The sequence below is a fragment of the Nilaparvata lugens genome, chromosome 8 (genome assembly GCF_014356525.2).
Source record: "Nilaparvata lugens isolate BPH chromosome 8, ASM1435652v1, whole genome shotgun sequence".
In the NCBI taxonomy this organism is placed as follows: Eukaryota; Metazoa; Arthropoda; class Insecta; order Hemiptera; family Delphacidae; genus Nilaparvata; species Nilaparvata lugens.
In genome coordinates, this window is record NC_052511.1 from 14,306,560 (window position 1) to 14,334,094 (window position 27,535).

Here is a 27,535-nt window from a genome sequence, read left to right on the forward strand (position 1 = left end):
TTTATATTTCTCAACGTTCAGAAAACAATATTGTAGTAGAATGAGATTATTGGTTATAATCTGAAACCCTCCCTCCTTCGCTACGCCACTGCCGGTTGTGGTCATCAAAGATTGATTATAAAATACATGATTTTTATATGACTCTTTATTGTTTTAACAAATAAATAAATTAATATTGACTAACCTGTATGGGCGGCGATTGATCAGCAGTAGACCGGGACTTCCTGGGCACCCAGCCGAGGGAAGCAGGTGCTCCGGCCTGGAATCGCGGCAGACTGAGATAGATCTTGTCCCAACCGACCTCGAAGCCCGTGAAGACGGTGCGCTGCGGCGTGTATTCCTCGTTGCGCGGGTAGTTGAACGGCGTGTCGAACGTCAGCAGGGGCCATTGCTTCACCACCTCGATTTCGGCCGAACACTGCCAGACTAGCAGCAGGGTTGCGGCGGCCACCAGGGGTCTCGTCGCCAGTGACGTCATCGTTGGATCTGTTGATGAGAGAAATAACTGTATTAGACTTGATGTCAAACTATATTAACTACTAGATATAACGACTTTAGAAACATAACTGATATAATCTATTTATTCATTTGTTGTATTTTATTACATTCTAATCTATTCTATTTTATTTTATCTTATTCTATTTATTTATTTACGATACAGATGACACTGATGTTATAACATTGGTAGATGAAATAATAAGTAGATCCTAGTGCTGTATTGGATGTGAATCACTTTATTATATTAATATACTGTATTGAACTTGATAATGAGAGTTATCCTTGCAAAATGAATACAGTAGAATTATAAAATGTGAATATGACGACTACCAGCCCTGTGTTGTGCCGCTTGTGGTATTACATAAATTATCAACCCTAGAAAGCTAATCTTTTGTGAAAATTACGATCACTCTTTGTGTTTCGAACGACACTCCCTCTGCCTGTAAGATAATTTGGACTTCAAAATCTGGACCATCAATATTTCGAATTTATTAAACTTAATCCACACATTAAGATAAAGAAAGGAAAAAAGATGTTGTCGAATTCCACTATAACATTTTTATTCACCAAAACTAGTTTTCGTTGCCTATGGCAACTAAATGTTATAGTGGAATTCGACAACATCTTTTTTCCTTTCTTTATCTTAATATGGAGAAGTTCCACAATATCTCTGATAAAAGTGTTAAATTTAATCCACACACATCGATTTTTGTTCTTACGATATTTTGCCGTTCTTATGAATTCTATCATATTAAATGGAACTTGACAAACATCATCTGTTTTATCTAATAGAATTTATAAAGACAGAAAAATATCGTACGAACAAAAATCGATGTGTGTGTAGCTAGCCTAGGGCCCTATTTTCCATCTATGCTACGCTAATCAAAGATCACATAAAGATATAGTCTCATTTATTATAATGTGTTTTATTCCGGGTTTAAACGAACGGCTGATTTATCTCCATTTAAAACGAGATGGTGCTTACGGGCCTAAGTAAGGATTGAGATTTCTTCATGTTTTAATTTTGACTCCTCAGGACTACGTAGCCTCTTCTCTGCATTTCCTCCTATACTGCAGTACTGTACTAGTAAACCTAATAAAAGGAATTCTGGATGTATGATGTCCTCTTTGGTAGGAGTAATCCTGAAATCCATGTATAGAATAAAAAAAAACCTAAAATCCATGTATAGGTGACCATCGAAAACCTAGAAGTTAGTTGAAAAGTAGAAGTATCACCAGTGTAGAAAATATGGATTCTCTCTTACTCGAATGAAATATTGGTTTACCTACTGCTAACTGCTAACAAAGAATATAAGGTAAAGAGAAAGCTATATGATATGAAGAATAAAGTTAATGTTTTCACTGAACTATAAGAAATAACAATAATTATATAGCCTAGTATCTACAATTCAGTACGTCTCGTAGAATGTGTTCCATAACTGTATTGTGTAGTTTCATTGAGTTTCTAAATTCAGTTAGAAGAAATACTTTATTCACTGTTTTCTGTTATTGTTCATTGAGATATTACCGATAACAAAAGTACAAAACACTTTTATTGAATGATCGTGTAGTGTCACACGTGTGATATGTGCCAATGACATTGTCTAAATTACTCTACCATCAATTTCGTGAGGAATTAGCAGACCTTCGCAATCCGCTCCACATTTCGATAAGATCTTTGCCGAGCAATCGGTTGATATCTGATGCACGATCTTGTCTTTTATTACATCGCAATTGTTATTATTATTATTGTAGAATGTTGTTTGGCCACTCAGTAAATAAAAGCGTGGCTAAAGGTATGAACTAATTTCGTTCGTTTACAGGTGTGTCAAATCATTATACATTATTATAACTTTGTAGGTCCGCCTGTTACTACGTTTCTGTACTATTCATGTCTTAATAATTCGGTTTCAGAAAGATAGCTGCCTCCATGTTTATAATACTAATTTATTAATTACTAATGTTAATAAGAAATTGGGGTTCAAAAAATGCTCACAGTAGAATTGCTGTTATGAAGATGTGATCCGAGAGCAAAGGTAATTTATAACTTGTTTGAATTATAGGTTAATAATCCAGCAGACCTTTCAATATAGGAAGAAATCCCAACGAAACCAATCAGTGAGAGAATTCTCCCGAATTTATGATCATCATGACTCTGTGTTGATCTTGAATGCATCGAATGGACATCAGCATCATAAATCAGTAATAATAACGATTCAATCAATTCAATGGGTGGATGATAGGATGGTTTATGGATAGAATCGATTGAAAAAATATGTAAAAAGAGAAAAAAATGATTGAATCATAGATCAATGGAAAACGAGAACAATGACGAATCAACATCCTTACTAATTCCAGAATAAGGTATACTGAAAAAATTCTGGAAAGAAAGTTGGGTGACCTTTCCAGGTACAAAAACCTGTCAAACTAATTCAGCTGGAATGTTATGTAAAATAGATTGTTTGTACTTTCAATAAATGAAATGTTGTGACAACCTTTTACCTATATGGCAATTGTGAATGAGAACAATAATGAGACATACTTATACGGGAGGCATGCTCCAGTGAGCAAGACCCGATCCTGTAGGATTGTCTGAAGAGAGAAAGATATAGAAAGAAAAAGAGAGAAAGAGATGTGAGAGTGAAGTAAAAGTTCACGTTTGAATGAGATACGGAGCACACGTCATGTGACTTTGAAGCTCTCTTTTCGGAAATGCTCAGACATACTTCTCTCTTCTTTTGTGCAGCTTCCGTTCAAATCTTTACCATCTCAAATGGTATCATGTCTATTATGTCACCTTGCAGAATGCCGAGTCTGTGACTTTGTTACCGAATCAGTCAGACTCCAATGAAGAACAATGTAACCCAGAATCAAAAGTAGACTAGCAAATTCTTTTTATGGAAGAACTACTAAAATACTTTAACCGGAAAGGTCGTTAAAGAATGTGATTGAATTTGAAAGTGTAATGTAAACATTACGTGTGTGGGATGACTTGCAAGTTGGTGATGCAATCAATGGATTGTTTGTTAATGTTAAGTTTTTCCAATCGACTGGCTGAAACTTTCAATTGCGTATTTATATTTGGAGAAATTTCAGCATTCTCATTGACTCGTATGGTATCGTTCGTCAGTATCCATCGTGCAATATTTATATTTCCAAATAACTTTTTCCTCCATGATGAATGCACCATAATTTTCAATCAAAGGACTTGAATTGTGACAATCACATCACTTGGAACTAGTTTTTGTTTAACTAGTTACAATTGTTACATCGTCATCAATCTCTAGTAGTCTAACAGGCCTAAGCTGAAAGATTGAACATTTTTGAAAAACTGGATTTGGTTGTTACACTACAACTGTATTATAACCTTTCTAGCCTAAATTGAAAACTTGAACTCCAATCATCAGAACATTACAGTATGAACGAAACCTTATGATTGGTCGTTGATCAACCTATGAAGGTTGAGCTCTGCTATTGGCCGAGACGAGGCACGCCCAAAATGAGCGTAGTGATCAAATAATTTCAGAAGCACATTGTCGCTGCGCTTTCGGAGATTTATGATGGTGTAACTCCCGTTTTTCAAAAATGTTGAGATGAATGAGTGATTCTGGCAACTATGCATTTTTTGAGCTCTCATCAACTCTTATTCCGTTCTTCAAACAGTACTCCAAATTTTAATTGGACTAAATTTTTGGTCATAACGATGTCGTTAAGTTACGTGAAATTCAGTTAGATCGTGAGAGCATAATGTTTCTGAAGAATAGGATATCAGGAAATGTGTGGTCAAAAACCTTGGCCCTGGCCTGAGGATAAAGACCTATGTAATTACATTCACATACTGAGCTGTCTGTCAGAATGCCACTGCTCAATTCCATTGCCAAGTGAAAGTTGTACTAAATGCCTGAGAATTCCGTTCTATGTTGCATTGCTCTATGCTTACAGTAAACATGCTAGGCTGACTAATGAATCAGATTATTTCATAAGCATTGTGAACTCAACATGAGGTATGTTATGTTGTTGGATTACGAAATGTTATTATTTGAATGTTTGTATTGTTTTCATATTCGAATCTGAGTTATTATATTTTATAGGAAGAAAAATTTTGAAGTGCCTGTAATTGGAGATTGGAAATCATCATTTTCATGTAAATTTCGAAACATGGAACAAGATAGTAAGTAATACTGTGAATAGTGCTACTAGTACTATTTTTCTCAAGTGATTTTGGAGTTTTGTTTTGTGTTTTTGGCTTTCTTAAATCAAAGGTAACTTTTTCAAAATGAAATTCATGTGAAAATCAAGAAGAACAATCACAGTTGTCCGTGATGGGAGATTGTGGTTATGTCGGCTAAGTGGAACTTCCTACGCGACTCCCCACAATTCAAGTCATACACTAAGGGGCGATTGCTGAGATCGGGTCTGGCTAACCCCGGCGCAACGTTGGTCTAGCGCAACTTTGGTCTCGGCTAAAAAATCGGTTTGCTGAGATCGAGTTTAGCTGTCGGTCATCTCTTGGTCGAGAATGACAAGAAAAGTGATCATTATAGAAAATGTATGGAACTCATTATCCAGGATAATATTAAATTATCTAATTATTCAGCGATACTCTTCATTATTTTAAAATTTGATTTCTAGAATTTAGAACTTTTGTAATAATCATAAATTGAGATTAGGAATGATGAAACAAATCAAGACTAGAGTGAAAACCAGATTAAATAGAGTGAAACAAACTTTGCAAAACATGCTGAATATCGTATTGTAGTGTCATATTATAATTTATTGAGCCTCAAATAATGATTGATGAATTCCTGATGTTGTCAAGTTCAAGTAGTGGTTCTGCATCATATTAATTCTTACAATGTTTCCTTTAAAGGGGATGTTATATGATAAACATAGACAATGGATTATTGTAGCCTTTATAAGTTTGTTCTATTTCATTCTCGAAATTGATTCTCCAAAATTAATTTCTATGTAGTTCCAACGAGCAACATGCAAGCATCCTATCCCTATCGTTCCAAAGTATCCATTATTATCCAATTATTATACATACATACATACATACTACATACATACATACATACATACATACATACATACATACATACATACATACATACATACATACATACATACATACATACATACATACATACATACATACATACATACATACATACATACATACATACATACATATTTATTATCCAATTGAGTATTACCTTGATAATTATAATAGATAAAGCATACACAGACGTCGCTGTGCTTATTTTAAGTCATTATGTATGAGCGATGAACAGCTTTCATGTGCTTGAAGTTTTCAAGGTAACTATGTAAATTCACTTCGCTCCTGCATTCCTCAGCTACATCATTACCGAACTATTTCTTCTAATACAGTTCCAATGAGCTATTACCTGCACTTCTTGAAAAATCTTCTGCACGATACCAATAAACGCCGCACTTGCAATATACTACACTTACTACAAACTTGCACTGCTGTAGGCCTACACTGTAGCGGTAGGTCTGCATTACTGCATAGTGCTCTTCTATCAGTACTCTCCCTATTATCATACATATAGCTCCTATTACTGTACCTGTTTCCATACCTATATACCATACTGACACAGTTCAATTTTTACACAATCTCTGTTCTATTACGGAATCCGCGTTCGATTCAAGTTGAAGTATCCTGATGCTAGAAGTCTCTTGTTCCTTTCAAGGCCGGATCCCAGTGAAGAATATGATATCCTATTGCTAATCATATACTTTCACCTGTGTGTAATCGAATGGGATGCAAGGATAATGTCACCCACCCACAATGCTACAATACACACCTTGTATGCTGATGAGGGGGAGCAGTGCCATTTTTAATATTGCTGAATCACTTATTGATATTTGACACAAGTATTCAAATTGCATTTGTTATCGATTACAGAATATTCTCTAATAGATCTGTAGCTAGATTCTTCAATAGGTAGGAAGATTCTCTATAGACATGGTGCTTCCAATAGAACTATATTGCGAAATTACACTTGTGGATCTTAATTCTAAATTTAGCGTTGGAACACCATCCTTTATAGGAACTAAAATTACTAAATCTACTATATACACTGAATTGCTATGTATTATTACATAGTTTTTCAATTTGAATTCAATTTTTATATTCCTATAATCTTTATACATTGTCAGTACGGTAGTAATATTGTGATAATCTACTGATTAGTAGTATCACAGTATCGAGCATTTCCTTTTCCTTTCATATTATTATCCTGAAAATGCAAAATTTCGAATGCACCGACGTGCAATTAAAAAAGGAACATTTCTCACAAATTTCACGCAGATCTGTTTCTTGCGTTTCGTCGAAATGCATACATACATACATACAGACAGAAGCAAATCCCATACAGTTAAAACGAAGGCCTCACTACGCTCGGACAATAATTAGTGGTCCACGAAAAAAACTTTTCCAATTGAGGATATTTCTAATGAAATCAAGAAATTTAACAGTTTTAATCGATTGAAGATAAGACATATAACAATAATTCCCACAAACAATCAATATTTCGACGCTGACGCTGATCGATATGTTGAGCATTTAATTAGGGTACCAAAAATAATTATTATTATCGAGAGAAAGGAATTTAATTTGTGTGACATTGGTTACGTGTCTATCGAACCCAACGATGATGGTGATGGCTGAGTCACACCAATTCCTTGAGAAGTCAAATATCAATGTGGTCCCACCCAGAACAATGTCAAGTGACGTTATTCACGTTTTAAGCCGTTCAAATTACATGGATTTTCTTTGTTGTACTCTAATACGATAAATGTACAAGCATAATACGCCCTTTCACCCGGCATTAGCTCATTAGCTGTCAAGTGGAATCGTTGGTAACTGGTTTTTGTTCCTCATTCGTTCATAAAAGCCTTGAAATTGGCCTTGTCGAGGGTTCATTAGTCTTCAAATGTGTCGGTCAACAAATTAGCTTCAGCCTAAATACCGTAAGTAAAACCATTTGATACCAATAATCTGTTCATTTTCCAATGCAGATCGTTACACAGATTGTAGTTTTCCAAGTTTATTCCTTATCTGTTTGAAATCTCTAATTATTGGCACATTTCTTCCCTTCGATCCAAATATGTTATTATGCAATTAACACTTTGTGGAATTAGTATAATATATAGTGAAATATTATTCTATTTAAAAATCTCTCTTCTCTTGAATCCACATGATCTACGTGAGCTCTGCAAAACCACATCTTCCATTTCAAATATATGAAGTACCCTACAATAACTACCTGAAAACAATTGGACAAGATTAAACTTATGCATAATTATCTTGTCGAAATCCAAGGAATCGAGTAAAATGATTGTCCATTATTTTTTTCTCGGAAGTTACATGATAGTAGGTCTATGTACGATTATGTCCAACACGGAATGAACAGTTGGGAATTGCTCGATTTTATGAATAGAGGAGATTGGGAGAGATGGCCGAAGAGATGGAGGGAGTCAGTTCCAGGTTCCTGCACATCTACTACACAGCGTCCAACTAGCGTAAAAATCAACCATAAATAGACTTTTTCTAAATAAAAAATCGCCTAGTAAATCAAAGTCAGTGATAAATCATCGGCGATTTTATGTTGAGTCACAAGCCACAAGTTACTATTCGCTTGTTTCCTGTGACTGTTCTCATGAATCTTGGTGCATTTTTTTCAATTATTTATATTAAAACTAGTCACTAGGACTAACCATTAATTTTGTTCTCTTATTTCTTATCCTCAAATATTAATTTTTATTGATAAAGTCTTCCAGTGAAGCCTACAGTTTCCATGTATATGATTTTACTACTTTTAATTCTTTCACTAAACTTTTATTTAATATCCTTTTTTTCACTTCACAAGCACTACACCAACTCGAAGGGCTTTGTTCTTAGTGAATGTTTGAATATTATTTGAATGAGCAAGATACCTATAGAGTTTTAGCTGCAGCATGGAGAGGTACTTGCATTTATTTGCTGGATTGATAGGCACATTAACAGTGTAGCAGAGAATCTCGCTATTAACTGGAGATAAATTATTTAATGAATACGAGTAGTATTCAATACATATTCATATTCCAGTTCTACGGTGTAGATCAAGACGGTTTGTAGGCTTATATATGGACCCGAAGCCCTTTATAAACCCAGAAACCTGATCAGGTCAACACTCTTATAGTAAATTCAAGTGCAATTAAAAAAGGAACATTTCTCACAAATTTCACGCAGATCTGTTTCTTGCGTTTCGTCGAAATGCATACATACATACATACAGACAGAAGCAAATCCCATACAGTTAAAACGAAGGCCTCACTACGCTCGGACAATAATTAGTGGTCCACGAAAAAAACTTTTCCAATTGAGGATATTTCTAATGAAATCAAGAAATTTAACAGTTTTAATCGATTGAAGATAAGACATATAACAATAATTCCCACAAACAATCAATATTTCGACGCTGACGCTGATCGATATGTTGAGCATTTAATTAGGGTACCAAAAATAATTATTATTATCGAGAGAAAGGAATTTAATTTGTGTGACATTGGTTACGTGTCTATCGAACCCAACGATGATGGTGATGGCTGAGTCACACCAATTCCTTGAGAAGTCAAATATCAATGTGGTCCCACCCAGAACAATGTCAAGTGACGTTATTCACGTTTTAAGCCGTTCAAATTACATGGATTTTCTTTGTTGTACTCTAATACGATAAATGTACAAGCATAATACGCCCTTTCACCCGGCATTAGCTCATTAGCTGTCAAGTGGAATCGTTGGTAACTGGTTTTTGTTCCTCATTCGTTCATAAAAGCCTTGAAATTGGCCTTGTCGAGGGTTCATTAGTCTTCAAATGTGTCGGTCAACAAATTAGCTTCAGCCTAAATACCGTAAGTAAACCATTTGATACCAATAATCTGTTCATTTTCCAATGCAGATCGTTACACAGATTGTAGTTTTCCAAGTTTATTCCTTATCTGTTTGAAATCTCTAATTATTGGCACATTTCTTCCCTTCGATCCAAATATGTTATTATGCAATTAACACTTTGTGGAATTAGTATAATATATAGTGAAATATTATTCTATTTAAAAATCTCTCTTCTCTTGAATCCACATGATCTACGTGAGCTCTGCAAAACCACATCTTCCATTTCAAATATATGAAGTGGAATAACTACAATAACCCTACAATAACTACCTGAAAACAATTGGACAAGATTAAACTTATGCATAATTTATCTTGTCGAAATCCAAGGAATCGAGTAAAATGATTGTCCATTATTTTTTTCTCGGAAGTTACATGATAGTAGGTCTATGTACGATTATGTCCAACACGGAATGAACAGTTGGGAATTGCTCGATTTTATGAATAGAGGAGATTGGGAGAGATGGCCGAAGAGATGGAGGGAGTCAGTTCCAGGTTCCTGCACATCTACTACACAGCGTCCAACTAGCGTAAAAATCAACCATAAATAGACTTTTTCTAAATAAAAAATCGCCTAGTAAATCAAAGTCAGTGATAAATCATCGGCGATTTTATGTTGAGTCACAAGCCACAAGTTACTATTCGCTTGTTTCCTGTGACTGTTCTCATGAATCTTGGTGCATTTTTTTCAATTATTTATATTAAAACTAGTCACTAGGACTAACCATTAATTTTGTTCTCTTATTTCTTATCCTCAAATATTAATTTTTATTGATAAAGTCTTCCAGTGAAGCCTACAGTTTCCATGTATATGATTTTACTACTTTTAATTCTTTCACTAAACTTTTATTTAATATCCTTTTTTTCACTTCACTAGCACTACACCAACTCGAAGGGCTTTGTTCTTAGTGAATGTTTGAATATTATTTGAATGAGCAAGATACCTATAGAGTTTTAGCTGCAGCATGGAGAGGTACTTGCATTTATTTGCTGGATTGATAGGCACATTAACAGTGTAGCAGAGAATCTCGCTATTAACTGGAGATAAATTATTTAATGAATACGAGTAGTATTCAATACATATTCATATTCCAGTTCTACGGTGTAGATCAAGACGGTTTGTAGGCTTATATATGGACCCGAAGCCCTTTATAAACCCAGAAACCTGATCAGGTCAACACTCTTATAGTAAATTCAAGTCCAATGAAAGAGAAATGGAGCATTTTGAAATGCTTAGCCATTTCGGAACCGGTTGCAAGTCACGAAAATAACAGACCATCAGATGTTGGAATGAGATGTTTTACTTTTTGTAACCAGTTTGAGACCTTCTGCAAACTCTCACTTTCAGTTGGGGATTCATTCTTTACAAAATCAAATATGTTAGTTCATTGTGAATTGATTAGACTGTATATTTAAGCGGTATCAGGTCAAACTTGTCACGTGGTCTTCCTTAATAGATCACAAAGTCTGTGTCGCATGGAGCTGTTATTGGCGAGAGAAAATGGCATTCCGCTTGGAAAAAGGTATTGGAATTTTTTACAATATGCTATCATTCCCAATCATAAGTGGTTTGAAATGATAGAAACATTATAATTGGGTGAAAAATCATAATCCATGCATCCTGGTCAAATTTACCTTTATAATAATCTATTTGAGCGGTTATTGTCCCAATAACGGACTAATAGCGCTCCTGATCCTGACCTTCACCACAAAATATGGAGGGACATTATAACGCTGTTCATTAATCCGTACCTTTATTACCAAACTCATGGGTCTAGTTCGTCTTATTTTCAATGCCATTTCGTACATGGAGTGTATTCATGTGGTGGGTGACCTTTTTTTGCAAGTTTCTTTGCTCAACGATGTTACCAAAGTTCAAGTTCGATTATAGTGGTTTTAATATGCATAATTTTGTATCAGACAGGGTCATATTGAAATATGTTTTGTCTCCAGGCACTATTTAAAGAGCCGTCTACTTGAAAGATTACACATACGTGCAGAAATGAATTTAGAAAAATACTACTAAATATAAGCAGAGAAAACTTCTATAATAGCCCAGTCAATAAAGGTTTTTTCGATCCGAAAATTAAATTTCTCACCATCGATAGAACCCTCCCAGAGGGTCATTCTCCCAAAATTCCCAAGAAATCCCCTTGGAGCTTTCCCCCTGGCCCCCCTCAAAGTTGAAAAATGCAGAAAATCACGGAAAATAAATTATCTCTGTACCCATTGATCAGAAAAAGTTCTATCATATGTAATTCGATTCGTTACATAATGGACTACAATATTGAATATATTCATTTTTTCAATAAAATTAATAGTTTTCTTGATAAAATAATATATATGTAAAAATTTAGGGGGTTTGCGATTTGATTTTTTTGTTATCTTCGATTAACTTCAAAGTAAGTAGTTTTAAAGAGAAATGAGCCAAATAATAAATGTAGCCACTCTCTTTTCAAATCCATTGATGTATATTGTTATTTATTTGTGATTCGATTTGACGCCGTGGAAGGGGAAACAGTCGACGCGGAACGGCGCGGCTGACTCTCTTAGCCATAGTAAACAGCAAACTGGAAATCAATTATCTCTGTAACTATTAATCGATTCATTTCCTCAATAATCGAGCAGTTTCCTTGATAAAATAATATAATGTAAAAATTTAGGGGTTTTTCGATTTGATTTTTTTGTTTTCTCCGATTAACTTCGAAGCAAGTAATTTTAAAGAACAATGTGACGAATAATTATAGGTAACACAATTATTTGATATAGGCAATGATCATCATAATAGTAATTTAATGAAAATTGTTCGACGTAAGATAAGCTACATATTTAAGGTAATCAACGTATTTAGGATTATCATGTTTATGAATGAAAGCGAGACTGTGATAGAAGATTAGTCAAACTGAAATATAAACATTATATACAATGCATATTTCTGATCAACTATAATTACAAATGATAGTATCAAGCCGAAATGAATTGAGCAACTGAATTTCAAAGTTACTATCCACTGTTCAAATCGCACTATGATTTCCTTTTACCTCCAAATGGATTGAATTGCCTCACTCTTCAACGTAACAATTATTGTAAAAAAACCAGTGGAATGTGAACGTCATCCAAATAGCATTTGAATTTAAATTTTCAGATCATGAAATTCATAAAAAACTAATTCTTGAGAGAATAGTGATGAATTGCAAACAGTGCAAGTAACATTGATACAAAGCGATACAATGAAAATCAACATCGATTAATTTAATACTGGACTTATCAAATTTATATTACCGTTAATTTATATTATTTATAAAGCTTATAAAATGTAAAACCAACATTTTAAATTTTCTCTACTGGAGCAAAACATCGATAGAAAATAAAGAAGAGCCCATTATAAGCACAATATACTTGTGTACTAGAATTCACTTGAACTAACTCATCACTTTAACCCTTCAATGATCACAATGAACTAGAATGGTATAAAAACCATGAAATTGATAATCAGGTACATTTTTCAAATAGCTTCACCCAACTAAATCTGTGAATGCCAAGTCATAAGAAATCATGTTCAATAGATTTAATTTGAATGCTTCAAATAGAAAATGATCTATTCTTTTGGTGCCCAAATCAAAATCAATATCAATCAACATTAATCGACATCAAGAAAAGCTTCTGCCAACCTTGTGATTCCAGTATGATTCTGCTCATGCTTTACTTCCATTTATAAAGCTCTCATTAAGGCCCTTGTGTAATGAATGACAAGATGCGAGTGGAGGTGAAAAATCTATATGTTAACAAAAATAATAGAAGATGATGAATCATCTTTCATTTAATCTTATACGGTAGGGTACTTTGTGGTTAAATGTGAAACACTTTCATGATTTTCTACCTTCTATGCATGCTTACTCTTCCTTAATTTGTATGTTTGCATGGCTTTCATCTTTAGAATCTACTGAATTTTCATATTCGACAGTCTAAATAATGTAGATTCAACTATTTATGCCACAGCCGTCATATATATTTGGCTCAACTGAAGGTATATTATCAACCTGGCTTGGAGAATATTAACTGTAGAAAACAGCAAACACTGCACGCTATGATTTTTCAGGAAATTGCCACTGTTAACACTATTGTAATCTATGATTTATCTCAGTTTTTGACATTCATAACTTATGATAAATTTTAGCATAGAATTATGATCATACACACATATTTTAAATATGTATTTTATTATGTAATAGTATGAATATTTTATCGGTTGCAAACAATATCTTTGTCTGTCATAGAATGCATGATTTAGCACATATATAACAACAAAATGATTTTAGAGAATTTAGAGAATTGAAATGTGAAAAATTAGTTTCATCGCATGTCAAAACAATAGACAAAATTGATTGTTTCGAGCGCCATAGTGTGAATAAGATGCAACTTAGAAAGCAGTTGTAGGCCTACTACTGTATTTTACTGTTTACTATGGTGAAGAGAGTCAGCCACGCCGTACCGCGTCGACTGTTTCCCCTTCCACAGCGTCAAATCGAATCGCAAATAAATAACAATATACAACAATGAATTCGCAATGGATGTGGCTACATTAATTATCAGTCTAATTTTCTCTAGATTATTTGCTTCGAAGTTAATCGGAGAAAACAAAAATCAAATCGATAAACCCCTACATTTTTACATATATATTATTTTATCAAGGAAACTGTTTGATTTATTGAGGAAATGAATACGACTAATATTTTAGTCCATAATGTAACGAAACGAACGACATATGATAAATCTTTTTTCCGATTAATGGTTACAGAGATAATTGATTTCCAGTTTGCTGTTTACTATGGCTAAGAGAGTCAGCCGCGCCGTTCCGCGTCGACTGTTTCCCCTTCCACAGCGTCAAATCAAATCATAAATATATAACAGTATACATCAATGGATTTGCAATGACAGTGGCTACATTAACTATTTGGCTTATTTTCCTTTAAAACTGATTGTTTCGAAGTTAATCGAAGAAAACAAAAAAATCAAATCACAAACCCCCTAAATTTTTACATATATATTATTTTATCAAGAAAACTGTTGATTTTATTGGAAAAATGAATATAACTAATATTGTAGTCCATAATGTAACGAATCGAATGGCATATAAAAGAACTGTTTTCGACCAATGGTTACAGAGACAATTGATTTCCCGTGTTTACCTGCATTTTTCATGTTTTAGGGGGCTGGGGCGGAAAGCTCCAAGGGGATTTCTTGAGACTTTTGGGAGAATGACTCTCTGGGAGGGCTCTATCGAGGATGAGAAATTCAGCTTTTATTTAATTTTCGGATCGAAACTGCTTTTTTGGATCTTCATTGACTGGGCTATAATATTGTATTCTGTGATATAAGGTACCGGTACTTACTAAGATTATAGTCATGAATATTAATGGAGTTTCTATGAGCTTACAATGCTCAAGAGTGAAAAATATAGGTTTTGAACCTGTAAGAAATGAGATCAGTCAACAAAACTATGACGCATTTTGAGAGAAACTGGAAGACACATTAGGTATTTCCAATCAAATAAAGTGTACTCGATCTAATGACTTGTTCACAGTTATAAATCCTTATCATACCTGGAAAAGATTGAGGATCAACATATTATCCAGACGATTTGTATGATTTATTATGGTCTATTTTTTTAAACTATTCCATTTCTACACTTTCATTGGTTTACTTGTGAACATTTTGAATTCATCTTATCAAACTCACATTGGTTTGTGCCATGTCAAACAAATTGCTACTCTTTTATCGGTTAGCTTGTTGTTTATTGAACTGTCATTGGTTATTATTCAACTCTCATTGGCTGTTGTCATGGCAACGCATTAGTTACTCCCATTGATTTGTTGGAAATTCGTTGAAATAACTCCAATTTGATATCGTACTGATGAAGAAGCGTCTAATTTCTCATTGGTTAGCTTGTGATTGGGTAGATTCTATGAATATTGACTTTCAAAAATTGACACTCATTTGCTGTTGATATGACAACATATCAGCTACACTCTCATTGGATGGTTGAGTTCTTGCTTTGACCTTAGTTATGTCGACTGAACTCCTGCTCTCTCATTGTTTGATTTGTGATGTCAGCAAGGTGATATCTTTCATTCCAATAATTCTGCTAATGTAGTCGATAATAATGTAGAGAGCTCATCTACGAATAAGTTAATGTAATAGGACAGTAGTTTCAATTAATAATTCAATATGGTATTTCTTGCAATCAAGAAATACTACCAAAACTACCACCTCCGGAAATTGACATAGTTGCAAAATGCTACTTATAGTTACGCTACCTTTACAGTTACGCAAAGGTGATATACCCACTAAGCGATCGCTAGTTTACATGTGAAACTCTTCAAACATTCACAGTCATAAAAAATAGTTCCCCATGATAGCCCACTAAATGATCACACGTCATAGAGTCAAGAAAAAAGACTATTAGGAAACAGGAAAGACTTACCATTTATGAACGGTTGTCAATCCTGTGAAGTCATAGACTTACAGGAAATGAGAGGCTTCAGACCATTTTAGAAAGAAGATTGTGATATAGATTGGTCGGAATTTGAGAATTCTTGGTTTTTCAAATTTTACTGCATTAGGAACTGTTAAGTAAGTTGGTTCTAAATGGAGGATTGGAGGTGTAATCATTGCAATTTATGGAGTTTAGCAATGTGCTTCGGATAAGCTGGAAGGATCAATTGAAAGGTGTTGTAGAACTCGTATTGCATTATGAGATCCATAGTAGTACACAGAATGTTATACAAACGTGTATCAATCAATACCACATATATATAAATAATCCATATTAATCTCCCTCTAAATAATTTTATAATTCCAGTAAGGGTAAAATAATAAGACAATATCTATCTCGCAAGAAGATAGCTATGTGTCATACACAATATGAACAATAAATAATGTAATTTGAATCGTTATAACTGATGTGGTCACTGGTATCAAAATAGAGATTACAATTCAGTAAAGATTCTAAATTCAAATTCTTCAACTAAATCTCCAAGAGACTCTTGAACATTTCTAATTGATTGATTTTCATTGTTGTAATCCATATGACAACAATTTATTTTTTCGTTGCATGAAGGGTTTGGTTCTTATCGATCGTGATACATGCCAAGTACCGATAAAGATTAAATAATTATTACTATTCCAACATCTTCTATTTGATTTGATCATGCTTACCACTTGGTACATTCACTTATTCGGCACCTATTAAGCTGCTGAGCTCATCCATGTTAAAAATTTGAACTAGTTATTCTGCATATTGAATTTTCAGCTTCAATTCACTTGCAGTTCTAATCCAGTTGTATGTAATTTGTGTACTTGATACATTAAGAATGTGATCAGCCTTTAGTAAATTTCTTAAACAGGTAACTGTTCCACTAATCCGGCAAATAACTTACTCACAGTGCATGAAACTGGACCAGTATATCTACTTCATTAAAATATAATGGAGTCAGTTTAAATGTTGAAAGGTAATTTGTTTAAACGTTTCTAAGTGGAAATGTTTACCTTCGATTTCAGGCACTCCATTGAAGTATACCAACGGTAGTAGAACTGTTTTGCATACAACTTGTTGGATAGGAGCAGAAATATATGCCAGTATTAAAGATTTATTAGAACTCAGTCGTCGGAATGGAATTAAAACAGATCAGATCAAGGATTTGCTTTCGTCAGATTCTCTGTCTCACTCTCACTGATACACTGTACAGAACAGTTAGTTATGAGCTAGAAATATATATAATCTCAAACAGAGCGAGTTTGTCAACTTCTCGTGAGTTTTTGAGGAAAGCCGTAAAACTCCCACTATTGCGCCAAACACTATGACCTCATAGTGTCGAATTTGGAATCTGAATAGTTTTATTCATGTTATCTTGTTGATCTGGTTTCAATTTGGTGATTTATTTACTCTCAAGTATTGAGCCACATTTTGATCCAGTAGGAAACAGCATCTGGTCAAGTCAAGACTGCTTAATAATGAAACGAGTATCTGATTTCAATATTGAAGAGGAATTTTCCTCGTTGCCATGATGGAGTCCTCTATGACTACTTCATGAGGTGATCAAACTTTATCCCCTTGTGGAAATGACCGACTTTAAAAAACAAACAAGTTATTGGGTGTTCATGGATATAATATGGTCATTTTTCCCTCTTACATGATAAATGGACCTGTCTTGAAACTGACACCAAAAATGTGTAGCAATTCAAGACATTTGACGTCATTCAAAGCCGTTGCACAAATTTCATGAGCTCCTGGCATTCCTTGACCGTATCTACTGGACTCTTGATTCGTATGACCGCATTTGGTTAGGGGAGCAAGAAATAACTTTTTATTGATAATGCTTTCTCTGTCATTACTTGCAGAAGATCTTCATTGTTACGCTGATTTTTCCAGCTTTTAATCCAGATAACAAATTCATGTACTCCAATAACATAAAATGGCATTTTCAAGTAGGTGGAGAAAACCTGCAAGGGATTTATCATCAATATTATGACCAAGTGAAAATTATTTTCACAGTTCTCTTAAATCTCAATTGACTCAATCAAAATGATTTGATTGACGTATGAGAGTACGGTACCTAGAACTTATTGAATTATGGGAGGACCTTAGCTTGTAAAAGCATATGATAAAGTTCTAATAATTATTATACTTGAAATTCCAAAGTCATATGAATTAGCAATAATACTACGAAAAATTCCTAACACATTAGAATATGATTTCCCAAGTCATTCAGTTAGTCCATCAAAACCAATCACTCACTAACTCCACCAGAAGTAATGTAACTAGAATAAGTGTTAGATATTTATTTCTATGAGAAAAATTGACAGTGATTTAATTCATTTGATGAATGACACTATAACTAGAAGTATTTAGAGATCCCAAGATAACTTACTAGCTCACTTACTACCTCTACTATAACTGAAAATGTTGATGTTGAGAGATTTATTCCAGTGAGAGAAATAGACAGTGATTTGATGAATGAACGTCATCTGTAATATTAACAACGCTAAAAACCTTAATAATATACAGTCATTATTTTTAACACGCTTTACTTTCTATCTGGGTCAAACATTCCGATGAGCTAATCCGTTCTTGTAGGCTGACAAAATCTTATTTCTAAAGTTCATGTGCAACTATTTTCGTTCACTCTAATTGAGGAAATGTTAAAAAAAATCAACCAATAATTCTACTCCGTTTTTAATTTCATTTCGAGATTTTCGGCCACTGAAACTATGTTTTGGGGCGTGAATCATTGATTAGGACATCAGTTGAAACAAAAAATCCCTTTGTTTCCCATCACCTATCGATGACCACTACCCGTGTCGAATTAAAATCATTGTTGAGCAACCTTGAGCCACATTACTACTGCTCTGCCGCCGACTGAGATTTGACAGCAACCATTTCGAATGAAAGCTGTGGTTAGAGGAAAGTACGCTAATTCATTGGTGTCTGAATTGGCATAATTTCTATTAAGGCGCATTTTTTCAGATCGTTCACATTTTTCTAGAAGTGCCAGTTGTAGAGACGACCTTGAAATTGTGAAAAATGTAGAACAAGCCTCCAATAAATATTGCCGGCAATTATTATTGTTTTAATAAATGCATTTGTGACACGAATAGTGATCAAGTGAACTATGACGATTCAACTATTCTTCGACAAAGAGAAGACCTCAGTGCAGTTAGACAATGATTCTATCTTTGAAGTAGATGATATTCAAGTTCAAGGACTGTCATTAAAGATGAACTGTTGTGAACTCATCCTCCTAGAGGAGGATGTAAAAGATCGACTCAAGCGGACCACTAGTTAATATTACCACAGAATTTAACTTGTATTCATGTAATACAAGTTGTATATACAACTTGTATAATACAATGCTGTATAAATTGCTCAATACAATGATGTATTCTGTGATATTATATAGAAAAATAATACCATAATTCAAGCATATTATAATAATAAAATGACTGGCACATCCAATGTTAAATATACATCTTGATTAATTTTCAAATAAGAAGAAAATGAAATGAAATTGAAATTTGAATATATTACTAGCAGGTAATCCATGCTTCGCAATGGTCTAATTAAAATTTTGACAAACTGAAAACTTGACCTACTGAAATCTTAGAGAATAGTCCTATAGCCTAACCATCGTCGGTAAATTAAGAATCAATATACCAAATTTCAAGTAATTAGTCCAGTAGTTCAGACGTGATGATGCGTCATTCGTGAATTTCCTATCCCGTATGTGTATAACAGATTAACTACATTATAAAATGATTGAGCTATCTAATGTAGAATATACATCGTGGAACACTTTCAAATAAGAAGAGAATGGAATAGAATTCAAATTGTGATAATATTATTTGACTGTAGATGTATTTCTCTCAAATATTAAATACTACAGAAATGGAAGAAAACTGATGAAATACGAAATAGACCTCACCTTAATAAGACCAACATTTGTACACATTTTAGCAACAGACGCTAATGTGGGATAATTTGTCAGTATTTCTACAATGATATCATTCATCTATTTACCACGTCGTCCTACTTCCAATCTCTTCTTGACCGTTGATTTTCTTAAGACGTTGCCCACTCATTTCCAAATCGTTCTCAAGTGATTAGAGCCTATTTCTCACACTCATCACTGTTGATGCAAGATCTTCCACACAGTTCTTCATTGTTTACTGGTCGAAACTTTACATAACCTTCATCCATGAATCTACCACAAATGACATAGGTTCGTGATGGGTTCTCCCGTTACATAAATAAATTTCCGGTTAAAATTTAATTTGTGTCGTTCATTAACCCGGTGGCGTCTCTTCTACTGGGACACTTTTCGCGATTACGTAACTATTATCTAGGCACGATGAAATCTATGCATATAATGCTGGATACAGCACAATGAACTATATACAGTAATATATGGTGTGCATTTGAACAGAGCAGAAGTTATAGGCCCACGAGAAGTGAATGCGGACTTGTTAGTTCTGTTACTTGGAGCGTTAAAAGTAGGATTCTTGTTGGTCACTGGTCACTGGTAATTTCTAGCTAGCACTACGCAGCACGACCATACTAACTTGTACACTATCCAGTACTTTAGCATCTCGCTAGAAATCCATTCTACAGGAAACACAGATCTTGACTAGATCGTATGTTACCAGAGTGTCACATTCCCCCACCTTTGCGGGAAACATTTGAATTCAAATTGTTTTTAATCACTATATTGTCGAGTATTTCGATTTTTTCGCTTCATTGCGTCATCCGCTAGTGCGGAAAATAGATCGAAGTTGACCAATAATGACGGCATATGTCCCTTCTGTTGTGAAATGGAGAATTTGTTAGCAGTATTTCTCTCCATTTGAATGAATGGATGTTTTGAAGTTTCACGAACATTGATGATGAGTGGAATCCATAAGAATAGCTTTGATATATACAGTGGTGCTTTCAGGGAAAGGGGGGTATGAACACAGACTGCGTCCTCGGAATTCTTTGGAGGGGGGTGCTCAAAATCACGAAATCAGGCTCAAAATCAAATCTTGGGTGGGTTCCCAAAAAAGGTCAGCAGTGTTTGAAATGACTTAATTTCCTTAATTTCGCTGGTTGGGTGAGATATAGATGAATAGCTTCGGTGCAGAGTTTCATGCATGAATATTAGTACTTATATCCTCTATGCTTATAGGTTGTTTCATTGGAAATGTTATTCATCATTAAATTTTCAAATGTGAATTATATTATTTTCGTTATGTATTGTAACTAATAATCGTGGGTTAAGTGGAAGAGGGCTCTTGTTGCCTCAATTTCGCCCACATCTCTTTTTATAATGTTGATTTATAAAGTAAGCTTCAAATCAATCTAATATTTAGATAACTTCATTACTGCATATTTGGGAGAACAGTGCGGTTGGTAGTTCTTTCACAAGAATGAGAAAACCCGTATTCAATCACTCTGATTACTTGGTCCATTTGGTTAAGAATAATATTTCTCTTTCCAGAATCTGACGCCTAATATTAAAGGCGTTCATCAATCAATCTAATATTTAGATAACTTCATTACTGCATATTTGGGAGAACAGTGCGGTTGGTAGTTCTTTCACAAGAATGAGAAAACCCGTATTCAATCACTCTGATTACTTGGTCCATTTGGTTAAGAATAATATTTCTCTTTCCAGAATCTGACGCCTAATATTAAAGGCGTTTATCAATCAATCTAATATTTAGATAACTTCATTACTGCATATTTGGGAGAACAGTGCGGTTGGTAGTTCTTTCACAAGAATGAGAAAACCCGTATTCAATCACTCTGATTACTTGATCCATTTGATTAAAAATAATATTTCTCTTTTCAGAATCTGACGCCTAATGTTAAAGGCGTTTATCAATCAATTTAATATTTAGGTAACTTCATTACTGCATATTTGGGAGAACAGTGCGGTTTGTAGTTCTTTCACAAGAATTAGAAAACCCGTATTCAATCACTCTGATTACTTGGTTCATTTGATTAAAAATAATATTTCTCTTCTCAGAATCTGACTCATCAAAATTCCTGTTGATTCTTAACATAAAAGTGAATTACATTTTACGTCTTCACGACAAACTATTATCCACGATAGACTGTCACCTGCTTGTAGTGAGATTTTGCTTCACCTCTCTCTCTCCATGTATTTGAGTAGCTGTACTCACTCACCAGGAAAGTATTCTCTCATCTATTGACTATGAATATGCTGAAAGAAGTCAACATTGTCAAGTTCTGTTTTCAGATAATTGAACAAAGGAAATTGATGCAAATTGATTGCAAAAATATCAAAGCCTGGTCTTCCTGATCAAAACCTGATCACCCAGATTAAACTTTGATTTCATTGATCAAATCCTAATCTGAAATTATAGCTTCATGCCATGTTTTACTTCCTCTCAAACAATATCAGGCTCTTGTCAAATATTGGAAACCAATCGTTTCACTTTCAATATCCTCTCCGACAACAGGTTTCCACAGGAAAGATTATTCTATCTACATTACTGTACCTGTTGATGGATTAACAATCAATCAATTGCTCTCAACAAAAATACTGTTGAATACATAATAAAGCTTACCGGTTTATTAAGTTTCAAAGTCGACACACGTCAATTCATTACAAACATCCATTAGAAGCCTAAGCTTTTAACTGCATCTATAATATTTCGTCACTTTCGATTAGCACGTTTTATACAAATAAGGAAAGGAAAATAAGCAAGGAAAGAAAATAAGTTGATTCCACGTGTGTGTTAGAAGTTCAGGGCTTGAAGCTGAGGTCGAGTGTCAAGACTCAAGACAACAACGAGAAAAGTGGTTCTTGTATCACATAATGGAACAAGGTCGCCATATTATAACATAAGATATACCTATACCAGCATTAATATAGCAATGGCCTCTGTCTGAGTGCGGTAATATTATATCAGACCCACCCGTTATAATATTCACTTTCTATTGTGCGCCTTGTTGTTTCAACCATGTTCCAACTAATTATAGTAATCCGGCTGCTGTTAATAACATGCACTGAATTGGTTCTACTCATTAAGAGTTGATGGAGTTTTATTTGGAAATCATTAATAGATAAGTTTTAATAAGTGTGGGGAACCATGTGAAATGACTGTTTGAATTCAATGCATTTTGTACAAGATACGAGAATAGAAAAGAATGCTTATAAAATAAAGCATTTAGCTTGTAGAAAAGTTGGGAAAAGGTGGAAAATCGAGAAAGTGAGACTCGAAAAGTCAATAATAATTGATGTGTGATAGCAAGAAGTGAATGAGAAGAATATTGAGGTGACAAGACAAAATAAACAAAACATTTTCATTCAGGAAACATACCGACATGTAGAATTTTGGATTCAATTGATTATTCTATCCGTAAGATACAATATTTAATTCATTGACGTACAAGAATAAGTATAAATATGAGTTTACAAGTATATTATGACCCAACAGATGTTGCTATTTGCTGACTGAATGTGAAAACAGATTTGTTCCTACACTAAATTACTCACTTGAATAATTGTCGACCAATCAGAAACAAGTGGCCTAGAAAAATACAAGTAGCCTATGAACATAGCCCGACCAGAGAGTATAGGATGTGATTCATACTCTCCAATACCTACTGCCATCTACTGACAAGATTCAGAGTTAAACCTATTGTGAATCGTTGACGAATCAGAAGCGAGTGGGAGGAGCTTGTAGGCTTATATTGGCTGTGGAGAAGTGAGTGATCTCAACACATCAGCTACTGAAATCTGCTGGACAGACTTAAAAGCAGTTTCTGGTAGAATTTATTGATAATCAACTAGTAACTCAACGAGCTTGAATATGTTAGCATCGGAATAGAATAATTTTTATCATATTAAATATGCATCATAACACAATTTCTGTAACATATTGCACATTGAAAACAGCTTTTATAGTTACAAATAAATAAGCAATACAACAATATCTGTTGTATTGATATATTTATTAACATTGGAATGAACGATTGATGAGAATTTAAAACAAATGAATGTTCTTTTAGAATAATATTGCGAAATGTATTTGTCCAGGGAAGTAATTTATCCACAGAATAATGAAGAATAGGATATCTGTTGTCATACAAGGACAGAGAAAGCTTTAATGGTTATTGTATACAATAGCTTAATAAATAGGCTACATAATTTAATAAATAAAATTTAATATCATGCATATGGAGTATATCATACATTAATGTACGTTAGTACTAAAGTATGGAATTTCATGCTATATACAGAATTCCACACATCAATAAACAATATTATCGTATTGTCTAGGCGACAATGAAATAGATGGTTGACCAACAATTCCCATCTTATTACCAGTCAAGTACTGTAACAGAAAGTTTTCTGGATTGATAACATCCCATTGATCTAGAACGTGTATCGATGTTCCAAACTCAACCATATTGATCACATTGAATAGCAGGCCTAAATAATAGTGGTTCCATTTGACTAGTTCCACTTTTATCACTAGTTATTTGTTGAATGTGAATCAGTTACACGCATTTCTCACCTTGTATACACACAAAGCAGGCCATCAACAATGACTGAATAAGGCCTATTGACAGGCAACAATGATCAATTCTTCATCCGTATTATCAATGTTGCATATCATTGTTGGTCGAATCCATCGCCTAAATGAATTGACAGCTGACATGTGTGTGTGTGGGAACTCGTATGTGAGAGGAAGAAATCGGGTCTAGTATGTGATTTTGTTTGGAAATGCTTTCAGCATTTTCTTCATGGTTTGTTGTGTTCAAAAAGTACAGTATCAGTTTCCCAACAAAAGATTTCAATAAAGTATTAGCTCATTTGCATGGATTCCAGCCAGAGGAAATGTATGCTTTTCTAGTAGGTTGCAGCTTCTTTCTGAAGTCATGAATCTCAAAATAAAGGTCATTGTGTAGATGGTGAAAATTGAAAATTCACATATTATGTGTAATGTTTGTCTAATCGAATTATAAACTGAATAGATGAGTTGACGCACAGAAGTAAGAAAAGAAAGCAAACGTTTGGAAAGTCAAAAGCAAGAATACTCCTATACACATTTTCAAGATTGCAATGTTGGGTGCAGGATTGTAGAGGGAAGTTAATGAGCAAAATTATGTTTCATAATTGAACGCGTAGAGCCTATTAACACTATTTCTAAGCTGAGATCAATTTCCTTCATGAAGATTCTTTCATGAGATTAGATAAGTATTTTCCCGTAAAAATTGCGGTATGTTTTGCTTAAACTTTAATGTGATAAATGGATAAGAAAGAAAATGTGGAAAGCTGTAAGAGAAGAAGGTAAGGTTGAGAAGAATAGGTAAGAAAGAGAAGAAGATGGATGTGATAGAAGAAAGGTAAAATGAAAAGCAGAAGATTGGAGACGAACAGATGAGGTGAAGATAATGATGATGATGAGAGAACGAAAAGGAAGAAAGGAGTAGTTGGAATATAGGGAGATATAAAGTACAAAGGATTCAAGAAGAAGAAAAGTGGAAAAAGGAGAATGAAAGAAAGAAACAGGAAAGATAAAGCCAAAGAGAAATTAATAGATGGAAATAGTTTCTTGATTGGGCCTACTATTATCAACTACAACTACAGTACTTTTATTACTTACTAATCTACACAGCAACCTAAGTGACAAGACAACATATATTTCAGTGTAGACTAGACCATTTTTTAAAATTAATAACTCATATCTGTCGAAAAAGATAAGTTGAAATCATTGCAAGAGCAATAGATCAAAGTTGAAGCAACACCACATAAATTCTCAAGATCTTTGAACATGCATGTAACATATGTACTTGTCCCCTTGTCCCTATCATTCACCTGTCTCATAGTGGTCAATATTTTCTTGTATTTATGTGATTTATCTCTGATTGCGTCTCAACTATGCCGCCGGCTTTGACGTGGAAAGATAGAGTAGCCGATAACAGCAATCGTATGGCGCTACATTGTAATTGGGTTACTATCAAACGAGTTTTTTTCACGAGTCTGTACGGTGTGAAAAAGAGGTTCATGCTCTGCAATTCTATGTACTGCACATGACGCTAGAAACTACTTTTTTGCGGTTGCAACTTATCATTATGCCAACCTTGGACAATTTAATTTGTGCGGTAAGTATTGTAGTTAAATTACGGGTCACACCCGCACTGATTATACATAGTACACTAATCAATTGTGTTCTATTATTAGTGCATTAGTATGCCTACAACCATTAAATTCAATGGTTCTTTGTTGATAAGTTCAGGCTGATACTTCTCATACGTTAATAGTGGTGGTGATAAAACTAAAACAAGAACTTTATTCAATTTACTGTCCAACATTTTTAGTATTTTTAGGAGGGGGTTTCAGTAGTTGCCAATTATAGGGAATGAATTCATATTATAATATGAAATTAATTGTATTTACACTCTGATTGCTACGTAGTATAACAAAGGTTTGAAGTGGATATAATCAGGTTCACAAATTTTCTAGGGTGTGGCTTCTTAGACAAGATCCTAATCCGGAAGATTTTTCGATAGAGAGCTCTCATTCAAAATTGTTTTTTAGTTGTCCCACAATAGTCTAAAGAAAAAAAATTGTGTCTGTGTACTATTGGAACTGTGTCTATTTAATTGGCTCTACGTTTTATGATTTCTACTCAAATGTTCAGTTTTCTCTCATCAGGACAATTTATACTATAATGACAGCTTGTAAGGTAAGTTTTCAGTAATAATGTACTGTCTGCTTGTTTTCTGTAATTGGAATTAATAGCTACCACAGAAAAAAGAAGGAACACTTTGTTCTTCTCTTTGTGGTGCTGCTGAAGGGAATTTCTGCAATACCTATACTATCAAAGCCTGAAGAAGAACAAGAATTCTGGTTGGTGACCTGTCAGTAGGCTATTTCAATTCATCATCCTTGATTAGTCTACAACCTTTACTCCAACCATTATATTCAAAATACTGGAAATCTTGACCGGTTTTCAACAAGCCTGACCGCTTGGCAATTACAAGCTAATAAATTAAAATTGACAATCGATTGATTCATTGTGACACTTTTTTCTTGACATTTATGTGAAGCTCATGAATTTCAATATATTGAAACATGTTACTGATTGTCTTGAAAATTACTTGACCTTTCACTGGACATCACACTTTACCTTTTCCAGTCAACATTATTGTTTTCTCTACTTGTTTATTATCAATAATGTTTGTTGATTTTTTTCATGCCTGCATCAACTCACTAGTCTCCATTTCATTTTTTAATCTGTCATTTCTTATTGATATGATAATAACTAATCATTTCTTGTGATGGAAGTTCCACAAATTTTGCAAGAATTTTTGAGTGCTTAGTCTATTCTCAAATTTGTTTAATAATACATACGATTGAGAATAATTTGTTACCAAGTCAAAATTGAGCTGATTCTACAAAGTGAACCTGTTGTTTTCTTGCCTCTACTTTTGATTTGATTAAAAATTCGCTTACCATTTAACGGGTTCACTTCTGTAAATGTCTGCCCAATCTAATTGATCGTTGA

The 27,535-nt window shown here is 34.0% G+C and overlaps 2 protein-coding genes across 4 annotated transcripts in view; one reads left to right on the top strand and one right to left on the bottom strand.

The window, feature by feature from the left end:
* The window catches only part of LOC111062511 (protein yellow), a 76,921-nt gene that overhangs the window by 21,431 nt on the left and 27,955 nt on the right, over positions 1–27,535 (bottom strand). Inside the window, exon 2 of one of the 2 annotated variants that reach the window (XM_039434015.1) lies at positions 185–486. In XM_039434015.1, coding sequence (XP_039289949.1) covers positions 185–478 — 294 coding nt within the window. In that variant the 5' untranslated portion in view covers positions 479–486. Of the gene's footprint in view, positions 1–184; positions 490–27,535 lie in introns of both variants that reach the window. The other variant, XM_039434016.1, reaches the window with a different exon arrangement.
* The window catches only part of LOC111062260 (major royal jelly protein 3), an 80,462-nt gene continuing 62,238 nt past the window's right edge, over positions 9,312–27,535 (top strand). The window contains exon 1 of one of the 2 annotated variants that reach the window (XM_039434018.1): positions 9,312–9,417. The gene's annotated coding sequence lies outside the window, so the exon portion shown is untranslated. Of the gene's footprint in view, positions 9,418–26,395; positions 26,714–27,535 lie in introns of those variants that run through there. The other variant, XM_039434019.1, reaches the window with a different exon arrangement.